Source organism: Tupaia chinensis, unplaced genomic scaffold (genome assembly GCF_000334495.1).
Source record: "Tupaia chinensis unplaced genomic scaffold, TupChi_1.0 Scaffold143970_1, whole genome shotgun sequence".
Taxonomy (NCBI): domain Eukaryota; kingdom Metazoa; phylum Chordata; class Mammalia; order Scandentia; family Tupaiidae; genus Tupaia; species Tupaia belangeri.
The window spans coordinates 1,532,758-1,553,445 of NW_006203821.1; the positions used below are offsets into that span (position 1 = coordinate 1,532,758).

At 42.4% G+C, this 20,688-nt stretch overlaps 1 protein-coding gene and 1 pseudogene across 1 annotated transcript in view; both read left to right on the top strand.

Moving 5' to 3' along the window:
* The first annotated feature begins 5,152 nt into the window (after positions 1 to 5,152).
* LOC102495023 (cyclin-dependent kinase 2-associated protein 1 pseudogene) lies at positions 5,153 to 5,414 on the top strand (annotated as a pseudogene).
* Positions 5,415 to 8,149: 2,735 nt separating this feature from the next.
* LOC102485005 (17-beta-hydroxysteroid dehydrogenase type 6) overlaps positions 8,150 to 20,688 on the top strand; it is a 15,371-nt gene continuing 2,832 nt past the window's right edge. The window contains exons 1-3 of the mRNA XM_006165629.3: positions 8,150 to 8,509; positions 9,724 to 9,982; positions 14,357 to 14,520. Coding sequence (XP_006165691.1) covers positions 8,197 to 8,509; positions 9,724 to 9,982; positions 14,357 to 14,520 — 736 coding nt within the window. The 5' untranslated portion in view covers positions 8,150 to 8,196. The remainder of the gene's footprint in view (positions 8,510 to 9,723; positions 9,983 to 14,356; positions 14,521 to 20,688) is intronic.

The window sequence follows — 20,688 nt, forward strand, 5'->3', positions numbered from 1 at the left end:
GGCGTGAGTTTTAAGCCACCGGGTCCGGGACATGAACTGCGGTCAACTACGTGGGAGTCCAGCAACATAGCTGGACATAACTGCTGGTCCCCTCTCTCTCTTTCTTTTAATTTGACTAGAGAGAGACAGAGCGAGAGAGAGGGAAAATGAGAAAGCAAGTTGCCAGGTACGGGACTTGAACAATGGTCAGCCATGTGGGAGCCCAGCACCCTAACCACCATGCCACCTGCCAAACCCAAGTTAAGATATTTTTGATAAATAGAAAAAGAGAAAAGGATGTGAGATTTTTTTTGTTCAAGAGTAGTTTTGTCTGGTGTAGTGGATGTTTGAAAATTTCTGAGTAAACAAATGAACAAGGAGTATTATAGATAAAACTAATGATTATAAAAAGTTGGAAAAAAGGAAATTCAGAATGTTGAAGTAAAATTAACTGGATTTGACTGAATTTATTCAAAGGCACACTGATACAAGACTAAAATTTGTTTTATCTTTTAAACTAGGTTTTTATATAATACTAACAAAATCAGTAAATTTTTTTAAGTATAAGAAGGAAAAGAAAAATAATTGTTTGCCTGCTGCTGTCTTAATCAGGTCATTTAGCTACTGTATTTAGAAAGTCTGATTCTACTCTATCAAAGAGTAAAGTTTTGTTTTTTTTAGCTATGCTTTTTCTTTTTTTTTTTTTTTTTTTGGAGAGGTTTTTGCTATAGGGTGTGTGCATTCACCAGAAAGACAGAGAGAGACAGAGAGATAGAAAGTGAGAAAGCACATCTCAGGGGACATGGCCATGCCACAATCCCTCCTCCTCATTCTCCTCTTGGGATCGGCATGCACGCACACACTCCCAGTGTGACCGGCAGTCAGGGCTCATCTGGTAGTTGGCTGAAGTCCCCAAGGATCTGTAGAGCCCTAGTTAGACCCACGCAATTTGAGTGGAAAAGGAGACCCGTACACTCTTTGGTTGCAGGACCAGCGGTCAGGGCTCATCTGGTAATTGGCTGGTGTGGACAGGGAATGTATAACCCCTGAATGAATGAATGTTTATGATGAGAGAATGTGTTTGTGGCTCCATGGCTTCTTGCTACGGAGCATGATTGAGTCTATTTAACTGCATTTTCGTGGTAGTTCCATGAAGGCTAAATGGCAAAATTGGTGCTGAGGGACCCCTATGCGTTCAGTCTGGCGGAGGCTCTATATCCAATTGCTTATTGCCAAGGAACTACATGAAGCCGGCGAGGGACACGGCCAGACAGACGCCTGATTGGTCCCCTCTGGTGGGCACCCACCCTTTGTCTGTTGTGACACTGTTCATGGGAGGGGAGACACAGACTGATGGAAGGGTTTTCCCTTTAGAGGTGGATTGGCAGAGTAGCAAATGTCAGGTTGCCGATTCTGTCCTCAGAGGCTAGGACATGAGTTCCTCCCAACCGTGATGAAAAACATCTTCCCTGAACCCATCCTGACCCTCCTACAAAGACTTCCACTGTGGAGCAAAACCTGCCCACTCTGTTTAGGAAAGGAGAAGTGCAGCCGTCACCCTCTACCTAGACAACCTTCCCTCATTGATTAGCTTGACCGATTCCCACTACAGAAATACCCCTCTCCAGCACTGGGATATCCACTGTTGGAATTCAGAGAGGACGGACCCCAGAGAGACTGCTGTGGTCCTTCTGATTGTAGCCCTTGGCTGAGGCCCTCCTGCAGATTTGAACAAACTTACCACCTGCACTGCCTGGCCTGTTCAGCAGCGCCCCCAGGAGGCTGCACGGCTTCTGAGCCATTGGGCTAAGGCCCACCACCAGGAGCCTCTATCCCTCCAGACTTTCCTCATCGATCACTTCCTCCAACCAATGATCTCCCTAGTCTTCTGGGAAGTGCAGACTTTTTTTTTTTTTAAGAGGTTTTTGCTATAGGGCGAGTGCTCGCCAGAAAGACAGAGAGAGACAGAGAGAGAGAAAGTGAGAAATCACCCCCTGGGGGGATGGCCACGCCACAATCCCTTCTCCTCCATTCTCTTCTCGGGATCTTGGGCACGCACGCACACACGCCCAGCGTGTAGACTCCCCAAATCACCACTATAGCTAGTGTATAGACAGTCACTCTAAATGCAAACTACAGAACAGGACATTCTTTTTAAATTTTATTTTGAAAGAATTATTAATTTAATTTTATTTATCCATTAATCAATTAATTAATTATTTAAATTAATTTTATTTATTCATTCACTTATTTTAATTTGACCAGAGAGAGACAGAGAGAGAGGGAGAGAAAATGGAAAAGCAAGCCACCAGGTCCAGGACTTGAACTATGGTTGGCCATGTGGGAGTGTCCAGTGCCTTAACCATCACGCCACCTGCTGGTCCCCCATTTATTAATTAATTTTAATTTGACCAGAGAAAGACACACAGAGAGAAGGAAAGTAAGAAAGTGAGAAACAAGCCAGGTCTGGGGCTTGAATCATGGTTGGCCATGTGGGAAGGTCCAGTGCCAGCAGGTGTCCCCAGACTAGGACATTCTATCAGATCACTTCAAATGGCTGATTTTGCTATAGAGCACATGCACTTGCCAGAAAGACAAGAGAGACAGAAAGCGAGAAATCACCCCCCAGTGGGGATGGCCACGCCACAATCCTTTCTCCTCCATTTTCCTCTCGGGAATCTTGGGCACGCATGCACATGTGCCCGGTGTGAGTTGAAGCCACCAGGTCCGGAAGTTGACCCGCGGTCAGCTACATGGGAGTTCAGCCACATAGCCATTACGCTAATTGCTGGTTCCCAGCTGGCTATTTTTATGATTATTCATTGGCAAAATTTGTCTTAGAACATAAAATAACTTTGAATTATATGCTGGCTTATTAGAAAGGAGTTTGCATAATGGCAAAATTTCATGTTGCACTTACATATCTTAGGTAAAATAAAATTTATCTGGGTAAGTAAAGTAATAAGCTACCTGGCTTCTAGGGAAAATAGGCTAGCAACTTGGCTGTCTTCTTTGTTGTATATAATAATTAAATGTGCTTTCAGATTTGGGAACATAACAGGAAGCTGTGCTAACATAATGATACTGAAAAACTAAAGGCAAAATTCTGAGCACGTTGAAATGAAAGTATGCTTTTCCTTCAATCTTGACCTCTGAAACTACATCCTGATTCACCAGGAAGCAGCTAGATCAGTCCTGGCCCATTTCCCTTCAGTTTTGAGAGGTTTTTCAAAGAATAGGAGGTACTGAAAATGAGCAGGGCTCCCTAAGAGGAATGGGTTCTCAGTTTCCCCTTTAAAAAAGAAATAAGAATTTCCCGAACTGAAAATTAATAAGCGCCAAACTAAAGGTAAAGTGTATTTTCTAAGGTTCTTGGAATACAAAGTCCATTTACATTTTTCTTAAATAATTATTTTATTTAACTTTACTTATTTATTTGACCAGAGGCAGACAGAGTGAGAGATAGAAAAACAGGGAAAGTGAGAGAGCAAGTTGCCAGGTCCAGGACTCTCACCGCAGTCAACCATGTGGGAGTCCAGTGCCCTTAACCACCATGCCATCTGCCTAAAGTCCATCTACATTGTAATGTCCCAGAGTAAGGGGTAGGATTTCAGACTTTGAAGCAATACTGGCCATGAATGAGGGACATTAGACCTCTAAAACTCTCACTTAAAGGAAAGATAAAGTTTTTTTTTTTTTTTGAGAAGTTTTTACTATAGGGCATGTGCATTCATGGGAGAGACAGAGACAGAGACAGAGAGACAGACAGAAAGTGAGAAATCCCCCCCCCCCCCCCCCCAGCGTGGCCATGCTGCAATCCCTTCTCCATTCTTGGGATTTGGGGCATGTACATGCACCCAGTGTGAGTTTTTTTCCCCCCTTTTTTTAAAAATAAAATTTAAATTTACTTATCTACATTAATTCACTGTACATCATTATGGTATACAAAATGAGACTTTCCATCCAGAATACATTATATATTGGCTCAATCAAGGATATTTACATGTTATCGTCAACAAATCATTTTCCATTTCTTGTTGCTTATATATTGTTTCTCCCCTCCCATTCCCTATCTATCACCTCTGTCATTTCCCACCCTTAGATACACTGTCTCTGATATCTGCACTTGCTTTCCATGCCCCTACCTTTTCACATTCGATTGATTCACTAAAGATCTCAATAAATCTAAATATATTCAATAGGAAGTGCAGCTGATATAGACATATCCATTTTAAGCCACTGGGTCCGGGACTCAGATGTTAGTTAACTATATGTGAGTCCAGCGACTTAACAATTACGCCACTTACTGGCCTCAAAAGAAAGGTAAGGTGTTTTTGTTGTTGTTTTGTTTTGTTTTGGAGAGTTTTTTTTTTTTTTTGGGGGGGGGGCCAAGGCCCATTGTCCTCTCTGTCCGCGAAATCAACCCCCAGGTGTGATTTGCCATGCCACAGTGCCTTCTCCATTCTCCTCTAGGGATCTTGGGCATGCATGCACCCGGTGTGAGTTTAAGCCACTGGGTCCTGTGGGAGTCCAACGACATAGCCATTACATCAGCTACTGGTCCCAAGAAAGGTAAGGTTTTAATTTCAATATGAAAGATGTTTTGTAGGATGGAAACTGCTGACTGTGAGCTCAAAGACTCCAGGCTGAATGGCTCCAGAAACCTGAACAGAAATTTGATTATCTAAGGCCTTGGCTATCAAGTATGCCCACGAGATGATCACGCCTCTTGAACCAATCATTGAACTAATCACATGCCTGGGACTTCTGCCCCTAATTTTGCTCTTAAAAATGCATGTAGGGGGAAACTTCGCCAAGTTCCTTCTCGCGTCCTGGGCGCCTTCTCGCGTCCTGGGCGCCTTAGGGCAGTGCCACACACCCGGCTCCTCCCCTTCCACGTCGCAGAGAGCTCAAGTGCGAAACAGCACGGAGGCAAAGGTGGGTTTCCGAGGGAGGTCTGCAGCTTTTGTCCACCTCAAGGGAGTCAGACCCTCGAAGGGTTAAAAGCTGCTTAATCCAGACAGATGAAATGGATTTGAAATCAATGTCAAGAATTGGTTAGTCTCATTATGGAGCGTGGCCAGACTCGAGCATCTGGATTGATCTATGCTCTTAAAAAAAACAGTCGACACCTTTTTCTCTAGCTGGGAGTGTCCACTCGCCTTCTACCAGCATGGCGACGTCCTCACAGTACTGCCAGCTGCTGAGAGACTATGGATCTGTCCCTAGGCTACACCCAGGGAACGGGGAGCAGCCAGGTGCCCCAGAACAAGTATGTAGAGCTGCGGGCCATCATCGAGGAGCTGGGTAAGGAGATCAGACCCACCTATGGGGGCACCAAGAGCGCCATGGAGAGGCTGAACGGAGGCATCATTCGCGCTATGGGGCTGGTTTGCAATACTTGGCAGAGACGGGAGCGGAATGCCAGGTCCTAGCCCTAGCCCGCTCCGGGACCTCCCACCTCTGCACTGGAGGAGAAGTTACAGGCCATGTCCCGGCTCAGAGGAAACACTCATTTTCAAAATGGTAGCAGTTTGGTTTTTCCTCCGCGGTTCTCTAGGCTCTGAAACTATGTCTCATAGGTTGAGAAAGGATTTTGCAGTTAGTTAGGGTTTTCATTTTAAGTAGTTAGGAACTACCCAAGGTTTTTCTTTTTTGAAGTGTTGATTTCAGATATGAACGCGAAGTTACCTTATAGCAAACTGAAGTTTGCCTCCAAGATACCAGCGTCTCCTTTTCATTTCCTTTCTTAAATGCATTATGTTACCCAAGTTAGCCTTTGCTTTTTTCCGAAGCTAACACTCCTCTAAGGGTTTTGTTTCTAAGGCACACTGACAGCACATAACCATCCATCTGGTGTAGACTCTGCCTACCCTAACTTCTTTTCTAAGTATTTGCGTGACTATTAGTGTGTTGAAGTCAACTTTAAAAATGCACAAGTTATAAATACAGAAGAAAGAGCAACCACCCAACCCAGCAGGGACCCCCGAACATTTTCATACTAAGACTGTGTGTAGATTTCAGTTTTGCATTTACTGTAAGTTCATCAAAACATCTGGAAGAAAATGACTTAAAACTGTTTGCATCTTTGTATGTACTTGATGTAATAACGCTTATTTTCATAGAAAAAAATGCATATGGGGAGGCCAGCAGGTGGCGCTGTGGTTAAAGGTGCTGGATTCCCATAGGCTGACAGCGGTTTGAGTCCTGGACCTGACCCTGGCTTTCTTACTTTTCCTCTCTCTGTCTCTGTCTGGTCAAATTGAAAAATATTAATAACAAATGGAATTAAATTAATTAATTAATTTAAAAAAGTATGTGGGGAATATCTTTTCAGCATGAGCTGCCTGCTCTCCTTGCTTTGTGCTTTGCAATAAAGCTGTACTTTCATCACACTATGTGCATACAGTTTGGTTTTGTAGTGTTTGAGCAAGCAAACCTGATTTGAGTTTGGTAACAATACTGAGAGGTCTAACTTCTCAGAGATAGATTAAAAAAAAAAAAAATTCCCCTGCGTATCAATCACACATACAGTCTCCCAGTGTGGCTTGATTGCTTTATAAAAGAAACTTCCTTGGGACCAGCAGATGGCATAATGGTTACGTTGCTGGACTCCCACATGGCTGATTGTGGTTCAAGTCCCCAACCCTGCAGCTTAAAACTCACTCTGGGTGTGTGTGCATGCTTGTGTGAATGCCCAAAATCCTGAGAGGAGAATGGAGGAGAAGGGATTGCAGTGTGGCCATCCCCTTCTCGCTTTATGTCTCTCTGTCTCTCCGGTGAGTGTATGCATCCTATAGCAAAACTCTCTCTTAAAAAAATAGCAATGTTAAGTATATAAATTTTGAGTCATAGAAACATAAAAGATTGTACAACATTTGCAGGTGAATGGTTATAAAAATAAGCTGGCTACTTTCGGCTTGCTATTTGAAATATTTAAGGCATCCTCAGGTATATGATCCATGTTTAGATCTGGGCCAGGGTTTGGGATTTACCTGACATATCTCTTTTTCAAGTATAATCTTGTTGCTAGGTATGCTATGGTTGAATAATATGCCCAGGGAGACTGTGAGGCCCAAGCTTCCCTCTAAGGGGAAGTGGATAAAATGAAGCAAGATGAAGGCAAGATGAAGCCTTCTGTTAATACAGTGCACAAGAGAATACTAATTGGACAGCAGAGGCAGCTGACCAAAGGGGGAGTGGATAAAATGAAGCAAGATGAAGCCTTCTGTTAATACAGTGCACAAGAGAATACTAATTGGACAGCAGAGGCAGCTGACCAAAGAACACCAAGTTCTCTGGTTTGAGAGAGAAAGAGGGCTTCAGAGAAGGGAGTGAGGATGATGCTATGGTTTGGATAATGGATTGTTCCCCAAAGTTTCACATTTTGGAATTTGATGTTGGGAGGGGATTGTGGAGGGTGCTCCTCTCTCTCATGTTTGTGCATATGCTCTATCATGAGTGAAGACAAAAAATGAAAAAAGAAAGGATCATATCTTGTTCATTGCTGTAGTCAGTGCTTACTACTGTGTCTGACTTTGAGTTGATTTTGTGTTAATGTTTTTGAGTGAAAATAATAATTGAGGGGCTGGCAGGAGGTGTGGTGGTTAAGGGTGCTGGACTTCCACATGGCCAATGGTGGTTTGAATCCCAGACCTGGCAGCTTAGTCTCTCACATTCCCTCTTTCTCACTCTGTACCTCTCTGGTCAAATTAAAATAAATAAACTTAAATAAAGTAAATTAAAAATGAAAGAAAATAATAATGAAGTTGAGTCTTAACAGATGAATGCTACTTCCAAAGCAGATGAAGCATAGGAAAAACTAATTGTACAGAGAAGTAATTGTGGGATTAAGAAGCCTGTACTATGTGGGGTACTGAAAGCTGCTTGTTCTAACTATTGAGTAGGTTGCAAGAGAGCATGATGAGAGAAAACTAATATTGAAGTTGGTCCCGAGCACTCAGGGACTTTTGTACCAAACTAAGGAGTTTGTATCGTACAGGCTTACCTTCTGCAAGCACTTTAGTGCAGGCCTTTGTCTTTGTGGGCCTATACCTATCTTTTTCCTCTACCTCTATTGTTACAAATCTTATTAGTTCAGCCTACATCCAGTGCAACATGCATAGTTAATACTTAACAGATTGGATTAAAGGAAAAAGGAAGGAACCTAATGAAAGCTGTTCTCTTTCTATTGAAGGAGAAGGACGTTTCCTCAGTATGTGGCTCTACCTGGCAGCCCTGGTGGGCCTGTACTACCTTCTGCGCTGGTACCGGGAGAGGCAGGTGGTGGGCCAACTGAGAGACAAGTACGTCTTCATCACGGGCTGTGACTCGGGCTTCGGGAACCTGCTGGCCAGACAGCTGGACATGCGAGGCCTGAGGGTGCTGGCTGCATGTCTGACAGAGAAGGGAGCTGAGCAGCTGAGGCGCCAGACCTCAGACAGGCTGGAGACAGTGACCCTGGATGTCACCAAGACAGAGAGCATCGTGGCCGCTGCCCAGTGGGTGAAGGAGCTTGTGGGGGACAGAGGTATGAAGCATTTTCTTCTTTTATTTACTTAGGCATGAAGCAATGCTTAAAAGGCTGGCTTTGTCCTTCGTGGGGTTTCATTTCCTTAGCAATGCTTATATTATATTGAAAAATGAGCTCAACAGATTTATTACCTTGAAAATTTTCACGCTTTTTAAAAAGAATTATTTAATTTTATATATTATCACCATTATTAAATTATTATTTTAAAATTTGCTATAGGGGAATCAGCAGATGGTGTAGCAGTTATGTTGCTGGACTCCCACATGACTGACTGTGATTCAATTCCTAGACCCAGTGGCTTGAAACTCATGCTGAGTATGTGTGTGTATGCTCAAAACCCCAAAAGAAGAATGAAGGAGAGATCCCGGAGTAGAATGGAGGAGAAGGGATTGTAGTGTGGTCATCCCCCTTGCCGGGGGTGGTGGAAAGAGGGGGGCGATTTCTCACTTTCCATCTCATTGTCTCTGTTTCTCTCTCTAGCAAGCATACATACCCTAAGGAAAAAACCGCTACCAAAAAAAAAAATTGCTATGGGACATGTGTGCTTATCAGAGAGAGACAGAGACTCACCAGGGAGAGAAAAAGGGAAAGTAAGTAAGCAAGTCACCAGGTTCAGGACTTGGACTTGAACTGTGGTCATCCATGTGAGGTGTTTTTTTTTTTTTTTTTTTTTCCGCTCCTATAGTGGTATTTTGGGCGGCAAATCTCATGAAGCATAGCTTGTTATGATTCTTTAGGTATGATTCTTCTCGCTTCTCCCCAGCACCAAATGCAATGTAGACAATTTTACTTTCAATCCTTTGGAAAGACTTTCTAGCTCAATCTTAAACTGATAATATTGTCATTTAGGACTCCTGTTTAATGAAGACAGTGTCTTGTATTAGGCTCTCTGCCTTAGATGGGCCCTGGATTTCATCTCTTGCCTTCTGTGATTTTGAGGCTATAAATACTGAAGTTCAAATTCACACTGGTTGGCAATTCCCTTCAAATCAAACACCAGCTCTCAATGTTCTATTCACTGTCTCTGAATTCCTGCTTTCCCCTTAGTTTTTGACCTTTTTCCCCCTTTTTGTAAACTGATAGATGCATTTAATATAAAAAACATATTTTCTCTAGCATTTTTAGTTGCTTCAGCAGAAAAATTGGGCAAGGCGAATAGTCTGTCATTTTTGTCTGAAACCAAACTCCTGATTTGACTTTCGTTGTTATAGGACTCTGGGGCCTGGTCAACAACGCAGGCATCTCTTACCCACTTTGCTGCAGTGAGTGGCAGAAGATTGACGACTCTGTGAATATCCTGAACGTGAATCTCATTGGTTTGGTGCAGGTGACCTTGAATATGCTTCCCCTGGTGAGGAAAGCCCAGGGGAGGATTGTCAATGTTGCCAGCATTTTAGGAAGAGTTGGTTTCTTTGGAGGACTCTACTCTAGCTCCAAGTATGGAGTAGAAGCTTTTTCGGATGTTCTGAGGTAACTCTCAAGTTAAAACAGAAACTATTGATCACTTAACTATGTCTTAAGCTTTGTGCTAGTTGCTTTCACCTATCTTATTATATTTCACCACTCTCAAAAATCCTAACCAGGGACCAGCAGTTAGCATAATGGCTATGTCGCTGGACTCCCACGTAGTCAACTGCGGTTCACGTCCTGGACCCGGTGGCTTAAAACTCACGCCAGGTGCGTGTGCGTGTGTTCCCAAGATCCTGAGAGGAGAATGGAGGAGAAGGGATTGCGGCCTGGCCATCCCCCCTGGGGGGTGATTTCTCGCTTTCTGTCTCTCTGTCTGTCTCTGTCTGGCAAGCACACGCGCCCTATAGCAAAAACTTCTCAAAAAAAAAAAAATCCTAATAGGTAGATATCATTATTAGCTTGTTTTATATAGGAAACTGAGACTCAGGCTTAAGTTTCTTTCTCAAGATTCATCTGCCACAGCCAGGATGGCCAAACTGTGGGGTTTTATTTGAGAGGTTTTCGCTATAGGGCACGTGCACTCGCCAGACAGAGAGAGACAGAGAGACAGAAAGAGAGAAATCACCCCCCAGGGGGGATGGTCACGCCGCAATCCCTTCTCCATTCTCCTCTTGGGATCTTGGGCACTCACGCATACACGCCCGCCGTGAGTTCTAAGCCACCGGGTCCGGGATGTGAACCGCGGTCGACTATGTGGGAATCCAGCGACATAGCCATTATGCTAACTGCTGGTTCCCACTAAACTGTGTTTTGACCACAGGGTTTTGTCTTCTACCAACATTCAGACTTTAATTCTCAGAATTTATCCTTGATAACATTTTATTACTGGAGAGAGTATAACTGTCCTCTGTCCTTCCTAAAGAGTATACGTACTTATCTTTTCCTGGTAACTCTCTTTTTCTCAGGTTGCTGATCTATTTCCCACTAACTTATTCCTTCCCTTTATTCTGTATATCTTTGTTGTTGTTGTTTGTTTAATAGCTATTTTCCTTCTTATAACTTTAGCTTGCCACATTTTTCCTGGCCTCTTGTGTGTGTGTGTGTGCTACAGGGTGTGTGCACTTGCCAGTAAGAACAGAGAGAGACAGAAAGAGAGGGAAAGTGAGAAATTGTCCCTTTTCCCCTTGGGGGACGGCCATGCTGCAATTCCTTCCCTTCTGTTCTCCTCTTGGAACTTTGGGGATACATACATATACACCTGGTATGTTTTTCAAACTGCTGGGTCTGGGACTTGAACCATGTCCCATGGTCATGTGAGATCCCATGCTCTTAGCCTCCATGCCACCTGCTGACCTGCTCCTGGCTTTTTTTATATATTATTTCAGCTTCATGTCCTTCTACCAGCCTGCTTCTTCCTCTTTTTTTTTTTTTTAATTTTTTTGGAGAGGTTTTTACTATAGGGCACATGCACTTGCTAGAACAACAGAGAGAGACAGAGAGATATTGCTATTTCAGTCCTAGGAAAGAATTCTATTGACTGAGTTAATTTTTTTGTGTGTCCCGGGGACCACATCATATATTCTTGCAAAATTATTATTGTATATCAGGTACTATTGTAGGTACTTTACATCTATTACATCACTTTTTTTCACTTAGCAATGAGGAAGGTTTTATTATTATTATTATTGTTGTTGTTGTTGTTATTGTTATTTTTCTTTTAGTTTGCTACAGGATGCATGCACTTGTTGGAGAGAGAAAGAGAGAGAGAGAGAGAAAGAGAGAGAGTGAGAAGTCATTCCCCAGGGGGATAGCGATAAAATTCCCTTCTCCTCTCAGGATTTTGGGCATGTAGGGAACCAGCAGTTAGCGTAATGGCTATGTCGCTGGACTCCCACGTAGTAGACAGCGGTTTGCGTCCCAGACCTGGTGGCTTCAAACTCATGCTGGGCGCGTGTGCGTGTGTGCCCAAGATCCTGAGAGGAGAATGGAGGAGAAGGGATTGCGGTGTGACCATCCCCCCGGGGGGTGATTTCTCGCTTTCTGTCTCTATGTCTCTCTCTGTCTGCCGAGCGCACGTGCCGTATAGCGAAAAACCTCTCCAAAAAAAAAAAAAAAAACGATTTTGGGCCACGTTAGTAATTAGCATCTTGTAATTTTTATGCCATCAGGTCTGGGACTCGACTATGAGGTTGGCCATGTGGGATCCAGCTGTCTTAACCTCTATGTCATGTACTAGCACCAGAAGAAGGTATTATTTTTATAATTGTACATATGAGGAAATTCAGGCACAGAGGTTTAGTAATTTGCCCATTATCATAATAGGCAGAACCACCTTCCAGCCCTAATAGGGTCTCTCCTCTCATCAGGTGCCCTCGCTGGTCCATTTAGCTGTGGCAGTGAGAGCGTGGTCATATGGTACAACATACGCTGTTCAGGCTCCCCTTTAGCAGGGGTTGACCTTGGGCAATTTCACTTGGAAGTGAGCTGTGAATATTACAAGCACCAGATAGCTTCCTATGGTTAGTGTTATAAATTAACATAAGTAGTGTATGGTATGTGCTGTCTTTTATTTTTTAAGATTTATTTATTTAATTCCATTTATTATTATTATTATTATTTTATGTTCCAAATGTAATGGGTTTATTTTATTTTACTCTGATGCAAAACCAAAGTTTCCAGAAAGACAGAGAGAGACAGAGAGACAGAAAGTGAGAAATCCCACCCCCCCAAGGGTGGATGGCCACGCCGTAATTCCTTCTCCTCCATTCTCCTCTTGGGATCTTGGGCATGTACTCACATGAGCCCAGTGTGAGTTTAAACCACCAGGTCTGGGACTCAAACCACAGTCGACTACATGGGAGTCTAGCGACATAGCTATTATGTCAACTGCTGGTCCCCTATTATTATTATTTTTAATTTGACCAGAGTGAGACAGAGAGAAAGGGAACGTGAGAAAGCAAGCTGCCAGGTCCAGAACTCGAATTGCTTTTAGCTATGTGGGAGTCCAGTGCCTCAACCACTACACCACCTAGCAGCCCTCATGATTTGTCATTGTCATGCTAACATCTGATAATGGTCTTTGGTAGTCTATGAACACTCTGTAATTTCCCACAGGCACCTGACTTTTACATGGCATCTCACTATCTGGTATGCTACTCCTCCCATTCTTTTCTTGGGACTATCCTCTTTCTGCCACTAGGTTCAACCTCAAGGAAGCCCTCCCATGCTCTTGCAGAAAATCTACCTGTAGGTAACTTGACGTTTCTCTCTTGCCTTTTCTTCTAGCTTTGTTTTCTGGTTTTAAGGATTTTTGTCCTGTCTTGAGCTGTCGATAGGTTCATGTACCTACTATTTGAACAGAATCCTAACCTGTTTCCTGGCTTTAGTTTTAAGCAAAGTTCCTTAGCATTTATTTGATTTATTAAAGCCAAAACTGCTTTTCTCGAAATTAAAAGAATTATTAAAAAAAAAGAGACAATCTACCTGCATTTTTTTCTCTACTTCCATATCCTCTTGAATACCTTCATAATTCTTTTGAGTTGCATTGTGATTTTTTTGCTTACTTTTGGACTTACTCACTATGACCTCTGAAGTGAGAAATTGAATCTTAATCTTCTGAGACTGTGCACCTAAAAACATTTAGCTTGGGACCAGCAGATGGCATAATGATTACATCACTGGGCTCTCACGTAGTCGACTGTGGTTTGAGTCCTGGACCCTGTGGCTTAGAAACTCATGCTGTGTGCATGTGCCCCAGATTCTGAGAGGAGAATGGAGGACAAGAGATTGTAGCATGACCATCCCCTCTGGGGGGGGGGTGATTTCTTGCTTTCTGTCTCTTTGTCTCTCTGGCAAGCACATGCAAAAATCTCTCTAAAACAACAACAAAAAACACTTAGCTTATCATAATAAATGCTGATTTTCTTTATTATTATTTGTATTCCTTATGTCTCCCATGTGTAGCACACAGTAGGTACTTAATAAAGCTGTTAAAAGAGTGGTTATATCATTGAGTAGTTATGGTAGTTGATGTAATCCTTCCTCATTTTGTTATCCTTTAAAATAGTCAGTAAGAGGGACCAGCAGTTAGTGTAATGGCTGTGTCACTGGACTCCCATGTAGTTGACCACAGTTCAAGTCCTGGACCTGGTGGCTTAAACTCACGCCGGGCGCGTGTGCGTGCCCAAGATCCCAAGAAGAGAACGGAGGAGAAGGGATTGCAGTGTGGCCATCCCCCCTGGAGGGCGATTTCTCACTTTCTGTCTCTCTGTCTGTCTCTGTCTGGCAAGCACACGCGCCCTATAGCAAAAACCTCTCCAAAAAAAAAAAAAAAAAAAAAAAAAATTCAGTAAGTGGGACTTTACAGTCTTTTTTTGTTTTGTTTTCCTCTCTGAGAGCATTGAAATGGTGTTATTAACTTGAGTTTTGTTTCAGGCGTGAGCTTCATCATTTTAGGGTGAAAGTCAGCATAATTGAACCTGGCTACTTCAAAACAGGAATGACAGACATTCAGACATGCTTAGACAGAGCGAAACAAGCCTGGGAAGAAGCTCCTGCACATGTTAAGGAGGCCTATGGACAGCAGTATTTTGATGCCTGTAAGTTTTTTCCATTTGCTAGGATAATGAGTACCCTTGCAGTGAGAAGGGGAAAAGAGGGTTGGTAGAAATGATGGGCAGATCCTCTGGCTGGCATGAGGGGTCTGCTTGACTGAAGTGCAGTCTTGAGTATTATCTACTCTTTTGAAAAACAAAAGGATTTTATTATTCCAGGAGGGGAAAGTAAAATGGGGAGAAGTAAGTGGGCAAGGACCAGGTTTGCAGGACTCTATTGGTGACTAGGCCTCTTGGGTGCAGGCCACAGAGCCTTATGGGAGTGAGCTCCTTCAATGTCATAAAAGAACATCATCCTGATGACCTGGAAGAAGAGGCAGCTGGTGTTGGAGACAAGGCAGTCTACTTAGTGAAAGTAAGCCGTACATGCTGGTGTGAGTTTAAGCCACCAGGTCTGGGACTTGAACTGTGGTCAACTACATGGGAGTCCAGTGACATAGCCATTATGACAACTGCTGGTCCCTCATGGTTTATTTTTAAAAGTTTGTTTATTTTGGGGGACCAGTAGGTGGTATGATGGTTAAGGCGCTGGACACTCCCACATGGCTGACAACAGTTCGAATCCCGGGCTTAGTGGCTTTATTTCTTAATTTCCCTCTCTCTCTCTGTGGTCAAATTAAAATAAATAAATAAAAATTAAATAGCTCTTTTCTGACTGGAACCATGGAGGGCATTCAAGGGAAGAAAAAGAAGGTTCCTGCTGCAGCAGAAACCAAGAAAAAGTCTCCTGCTGTAGTGGAAGCCACCAAGAAAAAGGTTCCTGCTGTGCCAGAAACTCTTAAGAAAAAGCGAAGGAATTTTGCGGAGCTGAAGATCAAACACCTGAGAAAAAAGTTTGCTCAAAAGATGCTTCAAAATGCAAGGAGGAAGTTTTTTTTCTTTTTTTGGAGAGGTTTTTGCTACAGGGCGTGTGCACTTGCCAGACAGACAGAGAGAGACATAGAGACAGAAAGCGAGAAATCACCCCCCAGGGGGGATGGTCATGCCACAATCCCTTCTCCTTCATTCTCCTCTCGGGATCTTGGGCACGCACGCACACGTGCCCGGCGTGAGTTCTAAGCCACCGGGTCCGGGACGCAAACTGTGGTCGACTGCGTGGGAGTCCAGCGACAGCCATTACGCTAACTGCTGGTTCCCGTGGAGGAAGTTTATCTGTGAAAAAGCTAAGTACTATCGTAAGGAGTATAGGTAGATGTACAGAACTGAGATTTGCATGGCCAGGATGGCAAGAAAAGCTGGCAATTTCTGTGTACCTACAGAATCCAAATTGGCGTTTGTCATCAGGATCAGATGTATCAATGGAGTGAGCCCAAAGCTTAGTAAAGTTTTGCAGCTTCTTTGCCTTTGCAAGATCTTCAATGGCTCCTTTGTTAATCTCAATAAGGCCTCAATGAACATGCTGAGAATTGTGGAACCATGTATTGCATGGGGTTACCCGAACCTGAAGTCAGTAAAGGAACTGATCTACAAGGGTGGTTATGGCAAAATAAATAAGAAGTGAATTGCTTTGACAGATAACTCTTTGATTGCTTGATCTCTTGGTAAATTTGGCATCACCTGCATGGAGGATCTGATTCATGAAATCTATACTGTTAGAAAACGCTTCAAAGAAGCAAAAACTTCCTGTGGCCCTTCAAATTATCTTCTCCATGAGGTCGAATGAAGAAAAAGACCACCCATTTTATAGAAGGAGGTTTGCAACAGGGAAGACCAGATCAACAGACTTATTAGAAGGATGAAGTAAAGTATCCTCCATGATTATTTTTGTAATCTGGTCAGTAAATAGACAGTGGCTGTTTTCAGACTGCAATATACTGTTGTATTAGTAACTTTTTTGTTAGTTTGCCTCTGCCTTGCCTTAACTATATTGTGGCACATCTTCGTACTTGGTAAAATTAAGCCAAAACTTCTGCAAAACTAGCGTCCATTTTTTTTATTTTGTGAAAATCACTTAGGGACTGTTGAAAGGCTCTTTCTACACCAGAAAGGCCTAATGTTTCCCCCTTTGAATTTTGCTGAGTAAAAATGGGTTTATTCAAAGAAAACTTATTTCAAGGCATTCATGCATGATTTGTAGGTAAGGTAATAAAATAAAGGTCAGTTCACCAAAATAAATAAATAAATAAATAAATAATTCTTTATAAAAAAAGTTTATTTTTGAAAGTGAGAGTTTTTGTTTTATGTTTTGCTTTTTTTTATTTTAAAGTTTTTGCCATAGGGTGTGTGCACTTGCTAGAGAGAGAGACAGAGAGAGGGCAAGTGAGAAGTCATCCCCCAGGGAGGATGGCATTTCTACAATCTGCATACACACGTGCTGGCATAATTTTCAAGTTGCCAGATCTGGGACTCAAACCATTGTTGGCCATGTGAGAGTCTAGTACCTTAACCACTATGCCACATGCTGGCCTTGAGAGAAAGGTATTATTTTTTATTTTTTTAGGGAGATTTTTACTATAGGGTGCATGTGCTCACCGGAGAGACAGAGAGAACCAGAAAGTAAGAAATCACCTCATGGGGGGATGGCCATGTTGCAACTCCTTCTCCTCCATTTTCCTCTCAGGATCTTGGGTACACACGTACTCGCACCTAGCAAGTTTCAAGCCTCCTGGTCCAAGACTTGAACCATCATCTCCCATGTGGGAATCCAGTGACATAACCATTACGTCATCTGCTGGTACCTTGAAACTAATTTTAATAGTTCATCCCAAATACCAAAGTAACTACCACCTAAAATTTTATTATCAGCATAAAAGTTATTATTTTTTAAAGAAGTATTTATCCAATTTTACTTATTCATTCATTTATTTTTTAATTTGACCAGAGAGAGACAGAGAGAGAGAGAAAAGGAGGGAATGTGAAAAAGCAAGCCATCAGGTTTGGGACCCTAACCATGATGGTCAGCCATGTGGGAGTGTCCAGCACTTTAACCACCACACCTTTGCTAGTCCCTAAAAGTTATTATTTTTTAAAAGAATTATTTATTTATTTACTTAATTCCATTTGTTATTATTATTTTTAAAAATAATTATTTTTAAATTTTATTATCATTATTTTTATTTTATTGAAGTTGACCAGAGAGAGATAGCGAGAAAGTAGGAAAACAAGAAAGCAAGCTGCCAAGTCTGGGACTCGAATCATAGTCAGCCATGCAGGACTCCAGTTGCCATAACCACCATGCCACTGGCTGGCCCCCGTATGTGTGTATGTATTTATTTATTTGAGAGATTTTTGCTATATGGCATGTGTGCTTGCCAGAAAGACAGACAGAAAGCGAAAAATCCCCGTTGGGGGGTGGCTATGCCGCAATCCCTTCTCCTCCAGTCTCCTCTTGGGATTCTGGGCACGCACACACACATGCCCAGTGTGAGTTTAAGTCACGGGGTTTGGAACTCAAACTGCAGATGACTACATGGGAGTCCAGCAATGTAGCCATTATATCATCTGTCATCTGCTGGTCCCACATTATTTTTTAAATTGACTAAAGAGACAGAGAATGAGAAAGGGAAAGCAAGAAAGCAAGCTGCCAGATCTGGGACTCAAACTGTGATTGGCCATGTGGGAATCCAGTAATGTAATGACCCCATAAAAGTTATTAATGGGCTGGCAGGTGGCGTGGTAGTTAAGGTGCTGGATTTGCACGTGGCTGATTGCAGTTTGAGTCCCAGACTTGGTGGCTTGTGTTCTCTCTCTCTGTCTCTGTCTCTCTCTCTCTGGTCAAGTTAAAGAAGAAGAATAAATAATAAGGTATTTTACACCTCTGGTAACCATCTGGCTTTCCCCCAGCAGTATTTGAAAATTGATGTGCATTTTACACTTACAACACATCTCAACTTGGGTGTGAAATTTTTCTGTGAAAAAGTTTTCTGGGAAATATTGTATCTGTATTATTTAGATCTAATAAAATTTACAGTTGTTAGCATCACTATTCATAATAGCCTCAAAGTAGAAACAAGTCAAATGTCCATCAGCTGATGAACAGATAAACAAAATGTTGTATAGGCATACTGTGGAATAATATTTGGTAATAAAAAGGGATGAAATACTGACATATGCTGCACATATGGGTGAACCTTGAAAACATTTTGCTCAGTGTAAGTAACCTTTCATGAAAGACCACAATGAGTGATTCCATTTATGTGAAATGTCCAGAAAAGGCAGTCTATAGAGACAGAAAGTAGATTAGTGGTTGCCTCAGGCAGGATGGATTGGTGAGAAATGGGAGTCACTGCTGGTGGTTACATGGTTTATTTTTAGATGATGAATGTGTCCTGACCTTAAGTTGTGATAATTACACAACTCTGACCTTACTGAAAATAATTGATTTCTATACTTTATTTATTTATTTACTCATTTATTCTTGGAGAGGTTTTTGCTATAGGCGCGTACGCTCGCCAGAAAGAGAGAGTCAAGAGAGACAGAGAGACGGAAAGTGAGAAATCACCCCCCAGGGGGGATGGCCATGCTGCAATCCCTTCTCCTCCATTCTCCTCTCGGGATCTTGGGCACGCACGCACATGTGCCCGGCATGAGTTTAAGCCACCGGGTTTAGGACTTGTACCATGGTCGACTACATGGGAGTCCAGTAACATAGCCATTATGCTAACTGCTGGTCCCTATACTTTATTTTATTTTTGAAAACATTTTCTGGACAGCACGTATGTCAGAGGAAGAAAGAGGGAGAGGGAGATAGCACCCCCAGTGGGGCATAGTTACTCCACAGTACCTTCTCCATTTCTCCTTCCTTTAGGATTTGGGGCATGTGCCCACACATACCTGGCATGTTTTGCAAGCCACTGGGTCTAGGATTTGAACCATATAGTTAGTCATGTGAAATCCAGTTTCCTTAACCAGTAGGCCATAGAGCCAGCCCAGTTTGTGCACTTTAAATGGCTGAATTTTATTATATTTAAATTATATCTCAAGTAAGATGCTAAAAAATTTCCAAGTAGATTCAGGGACTGGGTGGTGGTACAGAGGTGAATCACAGTATTCTGTGTGGCTGACTCAAACCCAGAGTTTGCACCTGCAGACCTCCCTGAGTATGCTGGGCATGCACATACCATGATCTGGGCTGGCCAAGGCTGGGGATGGATTGTGGCATTAGGACACTGTTAAGGATTCCTTCCCTCCCTCTCTCTTTTGTTACTTATGGAAGAAAGAAAGAAATAAACTTTATAAAAAAAAGAAAAAGTAGATTCACATTTTATATTTTAGACAGGGGCTAGCAGGTGGTGTGGTGGTTAGAGTGCTGAACTCCCACATGGCTGATTGTGGTTTGAGTTCTGGATTTCATGACTTGCTTTCTCACTTTCCCTTTCTCTCTCTCTATGGTCAAACTGAAAAATAACAATAATGGATGAAATTAAATGAATAATTTTTTAAAAAATGTGTTCCAAACATACTTTAAAAGTTTTTCAGTAACAGAATTGAGTGTTAAAATTAAAATTAAAGTAAAAATTTAGTTTTTCAGTCACACTAGCTATATATTTTTAAAGTATTTATCTATCTAATTCCATTTGTTATTGTCATTTTTTAATTTGACCAAAGAGAGAGAGAGAGAGGGAAAGGGAAGGTAAGCCACCAGGTCCAGGACTCAAACCACAGTTAGCATGTGGGAATCCAGTGTCTTTAACCACCACACCACCTGCTGGCCCTAATAATAGTTATATTTTAAGTGCTCAGAAGCTGCAGTTAGGGGCCTAGAGAAACAACACGTTTAACTTTAGGGGCCGGTAGGTGGTCTGGGCACGCACACACACATGCCCAGTGTGAGTTTAAGTCACGGGGTTTGGAACTCAAACTGCAGATGACTACATGGGAGTCCAGCAATGTAGCCATTATATCATCTGTCATCTGCTGGTCCCACATTATTTTTTAAATTGACTAAAGAGACAGAGAATGAGAAAGGGAAAGCAAGAAAGCAAGCTGCCAGATCTGGGACTCAAACTGTGATTGGCCATGTGGGAATCCAGTAATGTAATGACCCCATAAAAGTTATTAATGGGCTGGCAGGTGGCGTGGTAGTTAAGGTGCTGGATTTGCACGTGGCTGATTGCAGTTTGAGTCCCAGACTTGGTGGCTTGTGTTCTCTCTCTCTGTCTCTGTCTCTCTCTCTCTGGTCAAGTTAAAGAAGCAGAATAAATAATAAGGTAT